The sequence below is a fragment of the Pelophylax lessonae genome, assembly GCF_965119305.1.
Source record: "Pelophylax lessonae genome assembly, chromosome: 11".
NCBI lineage: Eukaryota > Metazoa > Chordata > Amphibia > Anura > Ranidae > Pelophylax > Pelophylax lessonae.
This window is the reverse complement of record NC_138778.1, coordinates 208,678,883-208,696,879: the sequence shown is the minus strand read 5'-3', so window position 1 is coordinate 208,696,879 and position 17,997 is coordinate 208,678,883. Positions and strand designations below refer to the sequence as shown.

Sequence of the window (17,997 nt, the reverse complement as noted above, 5' to 3'; positions counted from 1 at the left end):
GAGTGTATTCTTCTATGTTCTTAAAATTATACAAATAACCATGGCTTATTTTACAAATAAGCCATGGTTGTTGAAGCAACGCAAAGATCAAAGCCTCATCTATAAACATGACACTTGTTACAGGAAAATGTAATAATTGTAGAGCAGAGAAGTAGACATCTCAATAAGTTACAATTTTGACCAATAAAATAATTTAACGCCCAAACATACCTGAACGCATCTAAATGCATTTGAAAAAACTGCGCTTAGGTGCATTTTTAATGCTGATTTTTCCAGTCAAGAGAAACTGCATTTACAATTAACCAATGTGTATGAGGCCTAATAGGTGAAACTTTGGCCCCATGCTGCCTTGAACTAAGGAGAAGCAAGTGAACTGAAGACATTTATCCACAGCCAGATGGATAATTGAACATTTGAATGGTAGTAGGGTATAAAAATAAAAAAAGGGGAAACTAAATAAAGAGGAGAGCAGAGAAAAAAAAGAAGCAAAGAGAACAAGAAAGTCCAAGAAAAAAAGCAACACAGCTCATCACCCTGAACACACCATCCCCACTGTCAAACATGGTGGTGGCAGGATCATGGTTTGGGCCTGCTTTTCTTCAGCGGGGACAGGGAAGATGGTTAAAATTGATGGGAAGATGGATGGAGCCAAATACAGGACCATTCTGGAAGAAAACCTGATGGAGTCTGCAAAAGACCTGAGACTGGGACGGAGATTTGTCTTCCAACAAGACAATGATCCAAAACATAAAGCAAAATCTACAATGGAATGGTTCACAAATAAACATATCCAGGTGTTAGAATGGCCATGTCAAAGTCCAGACCTGAATCCAATCGAGAATCTGTGGAAAGAACTGAAAACTGCTGTTCACAAACACTCTCCATCCAACCTCACTGAGCTCGAGCTGTTTTGCAAGGAGGAATGGGCAAAAATTTCAGTCTCTCGATGTGAAAAACTGATAGAGACTTACCCCAAGCGACTTACAGCTGTAATTGCAGCAAAAGGTGGCGCTACAAAGTATTAACTTAAGGGGGCTGAATAATTTTGCACGCCCAATTTTTCAGTTTTTTATTTGTTAAAAAAGTTTGAAATATCCAATAAATTTCGTTCCACTTCATAATTGTGTCCCACTTGTTGTTGATTCTTCACAAAAAATTACAGTTTTATATCTTTATGTTTGAAGCCTGAAATGTGGCAAAAGGTCGAAAAGTTCAAGGGGGCCGAATACTTTAGCAAAGCACCGTATATCCAAGTACAATAGAAGAAGAGGAGTCCTCGAAACGCATCCTGTGACCCCACTTTTACAGGAGACCATCGTTCACTGAGAGCTGTCATTGGGATTGAGCGAGTCGATCAGGAGCAGCAGAGATTTCTGGCATCCAGCCCAGCTCCTCACCGGTCAGTTGGCCACACAGTGATCCATGCACTGTGGCTGCTCATGCATCCTTTCCTCGTGACTGTGTTGTGTGTTGGGTTGGCTCTTTCTTATGGACCATATGCACTCTTTCACGTTTTATTTTGTGAGTACATAATATGTTGTTTTTAGTAAAGCCCTTTGATCTTTTTACAACAGCGGTCTGCTCTGTTTTCTCCGTATTAACTAACTATATCCAAGTACCCTAGAGCAGTGGTTTGCAACCAGCAGGCCCTGGCCTCCCTCCTCCTGGGCCTCCAACCAACCGCAGATCCCATAACCTCTTACATTGCCATAGGCCCCCATTTGTGCCCCCGAGCCCTTTACAGTGGCCCTAGCTTGTTGAAGACCCTTCAGCCCTTCATATGAGGTGGTATCAAAAAGTTGTGAGACTAGTTTTGGAGCACGCCATCAGATGGCAGCACAAGGCTGCACTCACAGTCACAGGGAGCACCGACCTTCAAAAGTCAGTGTGCCAAAGATCATCCTGTGTACATCAGTAGCTGTGCAATTGGTGCTATTCTGAGCACCTGCATTACCACTTCTGCTAACTTCAAGTTAGAACAAAGAGCAATTCTGCTTAAAACTGGGCAAATCTGCCACAGAGACATTTGACATCATTCAGAAAGTTTATGGCAGGTTTGAAGATCCAGCTGAAAGGTCGCCATTTTGACAACATTGCAGAGATTCAGCGCGATTAGCAGAAGGTTCTTGACACACTTGGAAAAGAAGACTTCTAGGACACATTCCAGAAGTGGCAGGAATGCTTGGAGCACATTATTGCTGTGCAATGGGACTATTTTGAAGGTGATAATGTGTAAACGTAGATAAATCCTACTTTCTTGTAAACAGAGCTAGTCTTGAAACTTTTTGATACTACCTCGTAGTACTCCCAACCTCCAACAGTTTCCCAGAGTGCCCCCCAACCTCTTACAGTGCACCTGAGTCCATGCAGTGCCCTCAACACTCCCACATTGCTCCTAAAAAAAAAAAACAGCTTCCTAGAGAGACCCCACAGCTGCCTCCAGCCTACTCAAGAAATATTATCCCCTACAAGGCCACCAAATCTACTGCAGAGTACCTTAAACCCTTCCAACACCCCAGTCCCCCAAAACACCCAACTCCATCCAGAGCCCTCCAATATTTCGTAAACTATTTTTTAGTCCCACACTTTTATTTTTTGAGTGTAAACTTTTGTTTTTCTCTGTTGGGACATAGAATGTTTTGAAACAATTTACCAGGCACAGGTTGGGAACCATTGCTCTAGAGTTAATCAAGATATCACCGTGAGAGTTTAAAATCATTAAGAGCCATAGTAAGTTTTCCAAAAAGTGTTGTGGGAGTCATTTAGTATTGCCAATAATTGCTTGTTCACCATTGTAACTGTAACTCTATTTTTTACTTTGAAAACTGAAGAATAGATCTTTTGCATGATGGTGCCATAGTCTGGTGGCCTTAAAGATGTGTATGATCAAAGTTTTCTGACCCCTGTCAGATTTTCATGGCTGTTTGTTGCATATTTCCCTCACTTCCTGTCCAGTGAATACTTTGTCAGCAGAACAGGAAGTGAGGGGAAACTTTTCTAAGAGACCCCAGGATGCAGTAAAACCCAAAGGGAGTTCTGATACTTCACTCTATCCTAAACTAGAATAAAAAAAGTTGTTGGCTTAGTGTACACTTTAAATAGTAATTCGCTTCAGGGTCAACGACTGTATAGTATATGGTCTGTGCATGCTGAAACATTCTGGCGAATCTAAAAAATGGCCAAAATAAATACAAGCATCCTGTTCTTGTACAATAAATGATACTGTTAAATTGGATTCCTTTTCCTCCCTGCTTCTCCCTGTGTTGCAACCAGTTTCCAGTGAGATGTTTTACTACAGAAATGTGCGGTTTCAAAGAATATTAGACAATGTGTTTCTTGTAAGGCCAGCAAATGGTCACTAGGCTTTTCCTGTAAGGGCCCGCGTCCTGGGACTTAGCAACAACTTTTTTATGGTAATAGGTGAAGGAAGGCACTTCTCTCTAAAGAAAGCAGAAGTACATTTTTTGTTGGTGTCCAATCATGCAAAATGACATAACTTATCCTGCTTCCTTGTTTAGGGAACAAAGAGCAATGGTCTCACGTGGGCAAGGAAAATACAGTATTTGATTATCTTGATGCAAATGACCTTGCATAGACAAAGTACTGTAAATTACAACTGAATGACATTCAGTTTCTAAAGAATTCTATATCGTAAAACTACCTGTTTTTTTGTTTTGGTTTTTTTTTTTTATATTTTTCTCCTTTTTTTTTATCTTTTGTTATATTTCTTTGCAGCCACATCCTGTCTACATACAATCCAGCAAAGGCAAAATGCCGTTTCTCAGAGTGGGTTTTTCTGATAGTGACAACAGTGGAGCATTCAAAGGCAATTTGTGCTGGCACTGCTGCTTGTTGTCTCCATTAGGAGAGTGAATGATAAGGTAATAACACCGGAGAACAGATGAGAAACGGGGACAAAACGTCACCCTATAACAGGAAGTGGTGTAGTGGGACTTCCTTGGCAGATTGAAAATGGCTTTTAAGATTACATTTAATATGTTTAGGCTAATACAAGATTATAAGTGATTTGAGCTTCCATATACTAACGTAATGACTAAATCATACACACATTCCCTCTTCTCCCTCCTTCCCCTTCCCTTCTCTTGTTCCTCCACAGTCGCTACATCCCACCATTCTGACCCATCCATACCCTCTTTTCTACTTCTTTCTATTCCTAACGTACTCATACTACCTGGACTACGTCCATTTCATTGATGTTAGAAGCGTTTACCGTTCATAATATCGCTATAACTTTTGTCTGTTTGTTGGACACGTTGTTAAAGCTTTTTCACGCTTTCTGGTATCTGTAACAACTTGTTCTGATGTTTTTCTGTTTTTCCAGATGAAAATATTTCAATAAAAATAAATTAAACAAAAAAAAAAATCATACACACATGCACCATTTTCCTAATGATGGAGCTAGTAAAGAAAAATACGTCTGCCCTAGATGTTCTGGCCAAACTACCCAAGGTGTGACAGTATTCACAGTCCCTCATGTTCCTGTACTCTGTATCCCATAACAGTTTTGCTTGCTATGGGGGCACTCATGAGGGCTAAAACCCGAGCCGCGCTGTGTGCGTCTATTGAAGCATACAGTGCAGCTTGGCCCCTCCTCAATGGATTTGATTGACAGAAGTAGGAACCATTGCCCCCCCACTGCTCTCACTGAGCTCAGTGAGGAAGGAGAGGTTTTGTACCTGCAGATAATGAATTAAGGTAAAAAATTAAAAAAACCTTTAGCCTTTACAACCACTTTATTAGTGACACAGATGCATACTGGGCTACCATTGTAACAGAACACCCCCTTTCCCAGATAACTGTGGCCAGGCCTCACGCGGTGAAGAAAAACTTTCTTCCCAAAAAAAGTGCACTGAAAAATCTATGTATGCAAATGAAGAAAGGCATGTTGAAATTATGTAATAACTAGCTTGTAAAATTAGCGACAACAAAAAAATCACAAAATAGTTTTTACCTAAAAAAAAACTATTTGTTGAGCATAATGCTTAAAGGTGATCTCCAGGCATGGGAAAGATGTACCTCTAAACTTCCCATTACTCTCTCTAGAGCATGTCCCAGCATTATTTTTCTTCATTTATTCCTAGTTCTTGTTTTAACAATATGATTTTGTTACCCCCATGTAACAGCATTATCACGCTTGCTGGGGTGGGGGAGTTCAATTCCTACTGACTTAGACATGGCCACTAGAACTACATCTCCTTAAAGCCCTTTCTCTACACACTGTGTTTGGGCAGGCTCTTGGAAATTAGGGTAACATTATTGTTTTGCTGAGAATCAAAGCAGGTGTCACTGTCAGGGCTCAGGCTCGGAGACTGTAGCTAAATCAGTAGAGCGGCTCCCACCAGCGAGCAGGATAAGTATACAATTAGGTCACGGTCCTGAGAATCTCCCCACCAGGAGTCGAACAAGCCGGGGTTCAGTATCAGATATAGCAAGTAGGGATCAAGCTCAATCATAGTTAATAAACAATCCAAAGGTCAGTAACAAGTGGTTACAAGTTGGGATAAAGCAGAAGCCTAGTCAAGGAACAAGACAAAGGTTGGTAACAAGTGGTTTCAGATTGGGATCAAGAAGAAGCCTAGTCGAGGAACAAGCCAAATGTTGGTAACGAGCAGGAGCGAAGATAAGGACAGCAGCAGGAGTGACAAGAGTGGGATATTGGCTGAAGAGGGCGCAATAATCTGACAAGCAGGAAGTGCAAAGGCATGGCTTAAATAGAAGGTTCAAGGCAGGAGCAAAGAGTTCAAGATTCACCAGAAACAAGATTCAAGGCAAGATTGTCCAGGGAGCTTTCCAGCATCTCAGGTGGCTCAGTAAGAAGAGATGCTGGCAGACACAGAAAGCTTACAGGTTCAGATCCTGGTCCTAATAGAGGGCCTTCTCTCAAAAGTTAAAGTACCACTTATCTTCCTCCCTGCCCCTAACACTACTGAGTCTCTTTTACAGTGAGTGGGTAATATTTGTGTGAAATAAAATTAAAACAGCGCTAGCATTTCATATAAATGTGTAAAAAAGAAAATTGATAAAACAAATCTTATTAGTGATGTGTCCAATAAAGTGCAAGGTGGTTAATGTAAATATAAAACCAGCATATATTGCAACAAATTAATGAAACAGTCCTTAGATATTAATGTGTCCAATAAAGTGCTCAGGTGCAGAAACCGATCGTTCAAACGGTGCTCAAGTGAGTGGCCAGACCCTCTAGGTTCCCTACTCACCACAGATAAGAGTCTCAAACGCTTGATAAGATCATAGATGGCTTTGGCAACCCGGCTCCTAGTGAGGATAGTTCCAGGATTATAGATGCCTTGTATGGGATCGCTCTGAATTCGGCCTCCGTTATTCCCAGATGAAAGAAAAAAGGACCAATAGTGTAGTATGTTTTGAGTATTTATTTCCCCAAAGCGTAAAAAAAAAAAAATTACAATGTAAAAGAGAAAAAAACGCATTGCATAGATAACCAACAATGGTGGTGGAACCGGAAGTGACGTAATGTGGGTAATATTTGTGACTGGTACCCGCTCCCACTGCTTCAATTTTCGCGCCCACTCTATGATTCTATCTTCTTGGACATGTCTCAATGTGCCACGCTTTCGCGCATACACAGTGGGGAGCCAGCTGTGACCCCTCAGGAAGTCACAGCCAGCTCCAAAATCCAAGATGGAGGTGTTGGGTACTCGCAGCCCTGAGAAAAATCGGCTGTGGGAAAACAGCACTGGTACAGACTGGAGAGTTCCTGAATTATTAAAAGTCATTAGCTATAGTATTTGTAGCTGCTGACTTTTAATTTATATGGAAATTGGGTTAGTTGTTCTTTAATGTATGTACAGTATTTGGCGTGGGGCAGGGATAAGCAGAGTTCTGTAGTCCAGCAGGGGAAACTTAGGAAGGGCTGACACAACACTGCTTGGGATTTCAGAGTAACAGAGGCAGCATTTTCAACCTTCAACAAGAACTTATGAGCTTTCTGGATTTTTTTTTTGTTGATATATGTTTTAGCTGCACTAGCAATTAATGCAGTATAATGTGACTTGGTCTTTTTTTTTTTTTCTTTTCTTTTTGCAGAAGGTCCGCAGTGTCCACAGTGTACCTTAAGAGGCTCTGTTCCTTATAAATGCACGTCGTGTCCCTTCTACTGTTGTAAGATATCCTGGGTAAAACACCTTAAGGTCAGTCTTTATATAGGGACGTTGAGTTTTTATAACAACAATACAAGTGATGGTTTGATTGTCATCTGCTTGTCGGTCTGTCTTTTTCTTTGGTTCTTGATCTGTTTTCAAGCCAGCTTTTTCTTGTGATTAAAAGTATCACATTACAGTTATAAATCTGAAGGAGTTGTGCCCTGCCACTGTGTAAAAAAAAAAAGGTAAATGGCATCCAGGGTTCTCAAGGATGCAGTTTGAGGGGATCCAAAATAGCTATTATACGTGGAAATAAATAGTTTTCACTTTATTTCGTCGACAGACACAGCGTGCCAAAAATCATAACTAGTGGGTTATTTTGCCTCCTCCAGGAGTAGGACTAGGCAGATCAAAAAAACACCTGGCTACGCCCATGGGCCGTCCTCAGCTGGTATATGACCCCCCTCTCTGCTCTTGGTAATCTAGTTTTAATCTGTCTAGTCAGGAGTAAGGACCCGTGATCTTTGGTTCTAGCAATTTTCTCCTTCCTTACATATTTTTTGTTTTGTCTCGGGAGATCTACAATAAACTGCCGGGTTTGGCGACGGGCTGGATAATCTAGATCCAGTGGTCCCCCCAGCCCAGCAAGCGAACACATGCAGACCGCAGCTACGGGCAGGTTGGCCGCAACATAGCCTCACAGACAGAGGCTGGCCAGCGAGTTAAACATCTCACAGGGTCGCATACAACCGGGCTTGGGTCTGAGTCGCAGCAGTCCCTTGGCCAACAGCTCTCCCACTTCGGTGGCGAGGAGTTCTGTCTGGCGCGTTACCCGCACCATAGAAGGGTAAGTACAGTCCCCCCTCCCCTTTTGGTGGTTTTCTTTGGGGTGGACGCGGGTAACCTCCAGGGTAGGTCGGACCTGCCTGCAGGTTCCCTCCTCCCATCCTTAAATCCCTCACTGAGCTGGGCTTCCCCCACTCCCATTTCCCCCTGTCTGGACCTAGAGTCTGAAGGGGGTCCCAGGGCAGAGAATGCAGCAGAGACCCCTGGGATCTCCCCGCTATCCCCACTCTGTAAGGGTCCTGGGATAGTGTGTGTCTGGCCCTAGTAGTCTAGAGGGGTCCCAGTGTAGAAGACCCCTAGGTGCATGCCCTGCTGTTTGCAGTGTGGGTATAGTGCAGGGGGGTCCCACTGCAGAGACCGGTGCAGAGTCTCCCCTAAACGTGTGTCCTAACTTCAAGGGGGGGGGTCCCCTTGAAGAGGGTGGAGCATTGCAGAGGGTGCAGGAAAGATCCTGGCAGCATGCTTCTGTGTTTGTAGCTAATGGTTGCCATTTTCCCTTAGTCTGGCTGGTCTCCGGTTGATGGGCATTTTTGAGCAGTCGGATTATGTCACAGGAGCCATTTTCCCTTAGTCTGGCTGGTCTCTGGTTGGCAGCCATGTTTGTGTTGCCAGATGATGTCGGGGAGGGGGGAATTTTCCCTTAGTCTGGGAGATGCTGGAGACAACTGAAGCCTCGTGGGAATACCGAAGCTCCTCCTCTTCCTCCTTAGTTTCCTCTTCCTGTGCCCGGGACATATGAACAGGAATAGCGTCCATGATGATGCTGGGTTCCAATTCTCGGTGGTCCTCTGGTCGGTAGAGTGAGTCTTTGGGGGTCCCTGTTATCTTTCTCTCTGCTGATAAGTACCCTGAGCCTTGAGGGGATCCTTTAGTGGTGCCAAAAGATAATTTTTGTACTGCAAGGTCTTCTTTCCTTATGGAGACTCAGGGTCACATCTCCCCCACTGTCCCCTCATGGAGGTGGCAGGTCCCTCAGAACCCCAGCTTCCCATGGTTGCTCTGACAGCGGTCCTGCAGTCCTTAGTGTCCCGGGTTGAAGTGGCATGTGGGCAAATGCCCAGGAGGAAGCGTCCCCCGCCTTTCCCTGCTTAGGCTGTCTCATCTGATTCGGAGCCTGATTCTGCTGTGGACGTGGCCTGTCCAAAGGGATTTAATATCACCCCCCCTGATCCATCCGATAGTGAGGATGCTTCCTCCATGGTCGCAGCAGCGAATAAAAAAGTGCTGATAGATGCACTTATCACTGCAGTGAGTGAGACTTTAAAAATGGAGGATGCGGCTGATGTAGCCACCGACGTGGCTGTGTCGTTTGGTACGCACAAGTCGCATCGTACTCCAAAGGTGTTTCCTTATGTGCCTTATTTTGACAGGTTTTCCTGTAAGGAATTGGAACAACCAAAATGACTCTTTGTGGTCCCCAAACGTTTTGCTGTATGTTACCCTTTTGAGGAGTCACTTTTAAAAAAGTGGGCTAGTCCACCAGTGGTCGACCCTTCTGTTTCCAGGTTGAATAAAGCAACCATGATCTCAGTAGAGGAATCCCAGTCCTTTAAGGACCCGGCTGATAAGAAAGCGATGGCTGTGGCGCGCAGCTTGTTTACTATGGCTGGTTCGGCATTGCGGCCAGTCTTTGCCTCAGCCCTGGTGTCTTAGACCCTAACTGAATGGGCTAAGCTTTTGCGTCAGGGCCTGGGGGGTGAGCAGGTCCCCGCTGCTTATGTTGGTTTAGCGGACCAGTTGGTCCATAGGCTGCAGTTTTATTTGTGATGCAGCTTTGGATACAGCTCCTGTACTGTCCAAACATTGTTTCAGCGGTGATGATTAGGCGCGTGCTGTGGCTTAAGGATTGGTCAGCAGACCAAGCCTCTAAGAATACTCTCATTGATCTGCCCTTTCAATGCGATTGCTTGTTTGGGGCTACCCTGGATGACATCATTAAGGGAATCAAGGGGGGCAGGGGGGGGGGGAGTACCTTCCTGCCACAGGCAAGGAAAGGGAAGGCGCCTCCTTCTCAGCCCATAGAAAATTATTTTGTGCTTCTGTGATGGAGAACGAGGTAAATAAATCTTTTAAATCTTCCCCGCAACCTTGAGCTAGCTTCCCCAGACCAGCAGACAAGATCCCTTCAGCATGAAGGTCTGCCCTCACTCATTATTGGGTTGGGGGGGCATCTTCGCTGGTTTCTGGCCCCGTGAACTTCTTTGGTGAGTGTCAAGGAGATCCTCGAAATGTTTCTTTTGGGGGTACTCAGGAAGGGGGACAAAGCTTGTTTTTTTAGGTCCTGAGTTTCCTTGTGTGGATTTAATACCTGCGAAGGTTCAGGTGATGTCTGAACTACCTAAGGTCCCCCCTATTCCTGTCCAGGGAATTGATTTACTTCTGATTCTATTTCTGACCAGAGTGGTCCTTCCTCTGCACAAACTTCAGGGACCACAGGCCTGATTCACTGGCTGTTGTCACACAGATAGTTCTCTCTCCCATTTTGCATACAGGTTCTAAGTCTGGTGGTGCATGCAACTCCTTTAGCAAGTTTGGCTCCACAGAAGGATACCAAAGTTTGTGACGAGGTCACGGGGTCCCCTGATAGATGCCGCAGGCATCCAAGGGCCACGCTAAGGCCAGTATCATCCCCAGGTAAGGCTTCTTCCGCAGTTCCTGCGAGGAATCAAGAACGAGAATCTTCCAATCAGCCTGGTGGCTGTAAACGTCCCTTGGGGTCTTCCTCTCAGAGAAGACCAGTTGTCCCAAGGACTGATCTACCATCATACTTTACAGTCATTGGTTTTAATGGCTTAGCTATTGAAAGGCAGGTACTGAGGGATAGAGGTCTGGGTCAGTCATCCCTACTATGGTGAAGGCGAGGAAGTCATCTTCCAGCAAGATATACCATTGTATATGGAAAACGTACATTTCTTGGTGTAAGTCGATTGGCGCTCATCCTCAATCCTTTTCTGTGCCTCGGATCTTAAACTTTCTTCAACAGGGCGTTGATCAGAAGTTGGCCTGGAGTACCATCAAGGGCCATTTGTCTGCCCTGGCAATCTTCTTTCAGTGACCCCTAGCCACGTACTCTTTAGTTCGTTCCTTCAGCCTCTAGCCAAGGTTGCCAAGTGCGCCAGAATTTTTTTAAGCGTAACGTTTATTATCGCCATATGGTTTTCATTCACTGGCGTACCATTCTCGGGGCCTTTCACTTAGTCAAAGCTGAGAATCTGCGCTTTTGCGATCATCTGTTTTGTATCTGAGAATATGTGGGTCAGTATAGTGCGCTCTCATTTCGTAGTACCGTCTGTTGGTTTATGCAAAAGTGTCTCCCAGAGATCCTTTTGCAGATTTAGGTTAATGACCAAGTTGACAATGTTATAAACCCATATCCACAGCCATTTGACTTTGGGGCATGTCCACCATATATGTTTCATATTACCTAGGTCGGAGCATCCACGAAAGCACGCAGGGGGATAGGCAGGGAGGCATTTGACAATTCTAGCTGGGGTAAAGTACCACCGGGACAGAACTTTGAGGGAGTTTTTCAGGATTATTACATTGCGTGAGGATCGAAAAAATGCCTTCCACATTTTGTTCCAAGTATCGGGTGTTAATGTCAGTCTCTTTCTCAGTTGGAGCAATAGGATGGGTTGCGCGAATTAGAATTGTTTAATATTGAGGAATATATTAGAGAGACGAGACCTTGGGGACATCCGACATCTAGTTTCACATGCTGTCGTGGTCTTCGACCAGTCGTTATTTTTTGTCAGTGGTTCTTAGAAGTGACGAAATTTGGAGGTAGTAAAATTTCTCAGAATATGGAGTGTTCTATGTGTTCCTAAGTTGTTGGAAGGTGAAAATATCCCAGGAGGACAATAGGGACCAGACTGTTGGTAGGCCATTACAGCACCACCAGTGGTAGCACTGGGGGCTTTTCAAGCCCGGAGGAAATAAGGGACATTTAAAGATCTCAAGAAGAGGGAGATGTGGTGATATCAAAGGGGCCAAATACTTTATAGAGTCCCAGACCGTTGGGGTATGGGCCAGAACAGGGTTTAGAGGTTTGGGTCGTAGTTAAGGCAGAAGTCAAAGTAAGGATGAGGGTGAGACAGGGTCTGTGTCCACTATATTAATAAGGGTCTCAGAGAGGTGGGACCTTACCTGGGCTAGGGGGGCTACCTGGGCTGCTTTACAGTAATAAGTGACATTCACCACCCCCAGCCCCGCCCCCCCCCCGGGTCTTTGACCTATAAAGTAGGTCTTGGCTCAACCAGGCCCCGTATAAACTTAAAGAGGAGACACTGCAGTGAGCACAGAAGATGTGGGGGACCAAATCAAGCAAAACTCTGAATGGGTAGAGTAGTATCAGTAGAAGGGTCAAATTTATTGCGCTTCCGCCACAACCAGGAAATGTGTGTCTTATTCCACATCTTAAGTAGCCCGTCAGGGTTTTGATATGAGAGGGATAGTGTGATTCCCTAGGTATGGCATGGAGGCAGACCATTAAAAGGACAATTGATATTGCACCATCTGGAAAGTGGTGTCGGCCAAGAAGAGGTTTTGCACACATGATTTAGCCGGAGTGACATGAAGACCCAAGAGTGAGGCAAAACCATTCTATAGAAATGAAATGGGGAAGTATATGTGGAGAAGTAATGTGCAGCAAACATTGCTGGCGTGCTTTGTACACTGGCCAATTAAATTGCTTTAATGTCGGGATTCAAACAAACGTGCAGCCAAAGGTTCCAGGGCAAAGATGGGGGGATAGAGGGCATCCTTGGCCCATATATTTTACAGTGGCTGAGGGATATTTGTACAAGATGTCAATCCATTTGAGGAAAGAGTCACCCACATTTCTGTGGATCAAGGCCGAGCCTTTTTAATTATTTTAGGTTTTGTGGGTAAGAACCAGAATGTCTGTTTCTATTGCTGTCTGTATGCTCTCTAGACATAGATTTAAAAATCATATTACATAGTTACATAGTTAGTGAGGTTGAAAAAAGACATCAGTCCATCCAGTTCAACCTATGATGCGTGTGTGTGTTTGCTTTTAACCGTACATTGTACACCCCTGTATGTTGTGGTCTTTAAGGTGTCCATCTAATAGTTTTTTGAAACTATCAATGCTCCCTGCTGATACGACTGCTTGTGGAAGAGAATTCCACATCCTTACCGCTCTTACAGTGAAGAACCCCTTACGCGCTTTAAGGTTAAACCGCCTTTCCTCTAGTTTTAGTGAGTGGCCACGTGTCTTATTGTATCTCCTTTCTCTGAATAGTTTGTTCCTTATGCTCGGGTCACCAGTACAGTATTTGTACATTGATATCATATCCCCCCTCAATCGTCTTTTCTCCAGAGAGAAAAGATTCAGTGCTTGTAGTCTTTCCTCATAGCTGATGTCCTCCATTCCCCTAATTATTTTTGTTGCCCTTCTCTGGACTTTCTCCAGTTCCAGCACATCCTTCCTGAGGACCGGTGCCCAGAACTGGACAGCATACTCCAGATGTGGCCGGACCAGAGTCTTGTAGAGTGGGAGAATAATCTCTTTATTTCTGGAGTGAATCCCCTTTTTTATACATCCCAGTATTCTGTTGGCTTTGCTTGCGGCAGCTTGGCATTGCATGCCACTGCCAAGCTTGTTGTCTACCAGTACCCCCAAGTCCTTTTCCATCCTAGACTGACCCAGAGGTTCCCCCCCTAGTGAGTAGCTTGGTTTCTGGCCCCCAAGTGCATTACTTTACATTTTTCAACATTAAACCTCATCTGCCATGTAGTTGCCCACCCCGTTATTTTGTTCAGGTCTGCTTGCAAGGTTTCCACATCCTGCATAGAAGATATTGGCATGCCTAGTTTAGTATCATCTGCAAATACTGAGATTGTACTAGATATCCCCTCCTCTAGATCGTTTATGAATAAATTAAACAGGATTGGTCCCAGGACAGAACCCTGGGGGACCCCACTTTCCACACCCGCCCAATCCGAGTACTCCCCATTAATCACCACCCTCTGGACTCTCCCCTGGAGCCAGTTCTCTATCCAGGTACTCACCTTATGGTCCATACCTACCTTCCTTAGTTTGTACAGTAATCGTTTGTGGGGAACGGTGTCAAAGGCCTTTGCAAAGTCCAGATACACCACATCCACAGGCTTACCTTTATCTAGGTGGCAGCTCACTTCTTCATAGAAGGTTAATAGATTGGTTTGGCACGAACGATTTTTCATGAATCCATGCTGATTACTACTTATAATACCGTTTTCATTACTAAAGTCTTGTATGTGGTCCCTTAACATCCCCTCCAAAATTTTGCAGACTACTGATGTACACATTCAAATATTCAAACATTCAAATATCTTCTTGTCCTCAAAAGTCTTTTGTGCCAGGCAAGACCTACCATGGTCTTCTCAATTCACCCCACACCCCCACCCCCACAACTATGACCTTCTTGTAATTTCACACAGATCATCTTATCTTTATTATTTTGTTTCAGGAAACTGGAAAATGCCCCAAATGCCAAAGCAATATTCAGAAGAGAGAATTAAGGCAGAAGTATTTCTTACCTTTAGATCAAGGTCACGAATGATACCGCAGATGGTAGAAGACTGATTACCGACTGATAAAACCTTATTGGTTTCTGTGACTAATACCATCATGTTCCCCGGAACTCTTTGTTTTTAGAATTTGAGAGAAACCACCAGGAACTGACTTTTTTTTTTTTAGGAATCTGAATTTCCTCTCTGAAGGTAATACATTTGTGCAGTCTTATGGATATGTGTTCTGTTGTTCATTGAATGCTCTACCCATCAGGGCAGATGTATCAGGCTGTAAGGACCAACATGTCTGCTGCCTGAGCTCAGGACTGGTCACCAACACTTTTTTCGGGGCCGCTGTTTGGCAGTAGAATCTCCACTTATCAAGGCTCCATTCACACTTGAGCGTATTGTTTTCAGGTGTTTTTTTGGGGCGTTTTTTTTTATGCGTTTTTTCAGGCGTTTTTCAGACTTTTTTTTCTTCAGGTGTTTTTGGAGGCAGGGATTGACATCTAACAAAAACGCTGGTAATCAGCCCAAAAAGAAGCTCCTGTACTTTTTTCAGCTCCAGGCAATTTGCTGCAGGGGACAAAACGCTCAGATGTGAACAGGGGCCATTGAAATTAATGGGATTTTGATTATGGGCGTTTTGGATTTTCACAGATGAGCGTTTTATGAGCTGAAAAAAGCTCAGGTGTGAACATGGCCTTAGTGTTCTTCTTTGTAACCCTGTCAGTGCTTTTCTTATGTGTCAGCACTGGCAAGAGCTAGGATGGACTTAAAGACTGACACATTTGCTCTGACAAGGAGAAAACAACTGAATAAGTGACTTGTATTCATATACTTTAACTTTTATAAGCTATGAATATAAAACAAAACCTTTGTTATGGCTTTACAAGCAACCCTCAATTCTGAGGATATTTAAAGTGGTTGTAAACCTCTGACATGAAATTTGAACAAAGCATATCCTTCTATGTGTACTTGTCTCAATCCAGAGCACTAAGTATAATTTCTGTCTGCTGCCCTGTATCTGTGTGAGTCACTTCTGACAAGTTTTCCTGACACCAATTGGTAAAAAGTTGATAAGGAGGGAGCTCCTGCACACCGCCTGTGATTGACAGCCTCAGCCCTGTTTCTGTGTGCCGAGGATGTCCCTTCTCTCCAATCAGCGCTCCTCGTTGAGTCTAACTTCAGGTCCCTGCTTTCTGAAATCTCAGACAGGTTGTATAAATCCTGCACTTTGAATAGAAAAGTAGACTGCAGATAAACAGGGGCAACATATGTAAGAGGGTTTGTTTCATCTCTGTGTATCACCTGAGAATAGTCCCTAGGAATAGGGGTGGGCACGGGTCTAGGGGGAGAACCCCCCAGTGCAGAGGCGTAACTAGAACCTTCAGGGCCCTGATGCAAGAAACCATGAAGGGCCCCTCAGACCCCTGGCCAGGGCCCTTACCTTCAAGCCCAGGGCTCTTCCCACTAATCCTGGGGCTCTTTGCACTCGTTGCATGGCCTTTTATTACGGTCCTGCAGCAGGATTCTTTCACAAGTTCTGCAGTGGGCCCCCTTCCTGCAATCTTGGGGCCTCCCCACAGTGGTGCAATGCCAGGGTCCGGTCGCAAGTGTGACCCTTGCGTTCCTGGAAGTTCACCCACTGGTTTTCTACCGAGCCCCCTGGAGCATGGGGCCCGGTAGCGATTGCAACCCCTGCAACCCCTGTAGTTACGCCCCTGCCCCAGTGGTATAAGCAATTTTTTTTTTGGGGGGGGGGTTCACACTTCCCTGTCATATTATTAATTTTGTACGTCTAATAAATGTAATTATTTCCAAAGTGGTAGCCTTAGCAGAGGCATATTTCCTTTCTGGTGTGTTTTTTTTTTTTGCAAGGGTTTACAACCACTTTAACTCAGGTCTAAATTAGGGAGCTGACTGTCAGTTTAAACAAGCTGCTAGAAGGCTTCAGCAGGCTTCTCCGCTCCCTCCCGAGAAAGGTGCCAAATGTGTCAGCTGAGGGGGAGGAGGAAGCAATCAAGCGGAGCTTACTGAGAGCTGCTAGGAGCTTGCATACCGTGAGGACCCGCATTTCCATTAAGATCTGTGCTTAATATTCAACAAACTGAAATGAACTCTAAAGTCTTCAAGAAAGCTGCTCACAGCTTGCTGAAAGTAGACACTGCTCTCATACATGATAATATCTATTATACTAGATACTAGAGCTGTACTTTTGTAACCTTACAAGAGTGTAGCACAAAGATTCTGATTACTACAAATGTCCAAATAAGGATTGATTCTCTTCAGTTGTTTCAAGCGCTGCTAATGCCAACTGCCCAACTTTTTGTGAGCTAAACCCACTAGTGTTTTTTTTTTTTTTTTTTACTACTACAGTACTATTCCTTTATATTGGCTTTTACATTTTACAAATGCAGCAATTTAGAAATTGGATAAAAGGTTTAGCACTGGGGAAATACAGTACTACAGTAAACCCCCCTCCATTGCGGGGGTTAAGTTCCGAACCCAGCCGCGAAAAGTGAAAATCCGCAAAATAGAAAAACCCTATAAAAATGCATTGTAGGCATGTTTTTTTTACTGTCACTGTACATGTAAAAGCATTTTAAGGTCTTTAAACACACTTTTAAAACAATAGAAACTCATTTATACACATAAAAGATACTGAGAGACATAGCAAGAGCTATGGAAAACACAAAATATTTCATTTTTAATGATTTATATAGTAAAATAACATTACAAAAAAAAACGCAATATACCGGGACCGCAAAAACTGAACCACGATGGAGCGGGGGTTTACTGTATTTGAAAGATAAAAAGTGCATTTTATATACAACTATGTATGTGTATATATATATATCTATATATATATATATATATATATATATACAGGGCTTTTTTTCAGCAGGAACGCGGGGGAACGCAGTTCCGGCACCTCCAGAACTGAATGTATGTAATGGCAAGGGGTGCTGGGGTGTGCTGGAGGGTCTATTGATGCTGGCTAATAGGGAATCTATTGATGAAGAGGATGGAGGTCTATTGTTGCTGGGGAGGTCTTCTGTTGCTCATAGGGATTTATTGTTGCTAGGGTGGGTCTTTTGCTGCTGGTGGGTCAGTTGTTGCTGGGAGGGATTTATTGTTGAGGGAGGGGTCGTTGTTGCTGGCTGCTGGAGGGTCTATTGATGCTGGCTACTGGGGAATCTAGTGTTGCTGGAGGGGATCTATTTGTTGCTGGAGGGGATCTATTTGCTGATGGAGGGGATCTATTTGCGCAGAGGGTCTATTGTTGTTTGGGAAGTCTGTTGTTGCTGGTGGGGGTATCATGTTGCAGGGAATCAATCATTGCTGGGAGGGATCTACTGTTGAGGGAGGGGCCTAATGCTTCTGGAGAGTCTATTGATGCTGGATGTTGGAAGTCCATTATTGCAGGGGTGGATCTATTGTCGCTGGGGTGTCCATTGTTTCTAGATCTATTATATTGCCTTTCTTGTTATCG

At 44.1% G+C, this 17,997-nt stretch overlaps 1 protein-coding gene across 1 annotated transcript in view; it reads left to right on the top strand.

The window, feature by feature from the left end:
* The window catches only part of RTEL1 (regulator of telomere elongation helicase 1), a 314,420-nt gene extending 299,746 nt beyond the window's left edge, over positions 1-14,674 (top strand). The window contains exons 34-35 of the mRNA XM_082271526.1: positions 7,084-7,187; positions 14,459-14,674. Of these exons, the coding sequence (XP_082127652.1) occupies positions 7,084-7,187; positions 14,459-14,551 (197 nt within the window). The 3' untranslated portion in view covers positions 14,552-14,674. The remainder of the gene's footprint in view (positions 1-7,083; positions 7,188-14,458) is intronic.
* Positions 14,675-17,997: the final 3,323 nt, after the last annotated feature.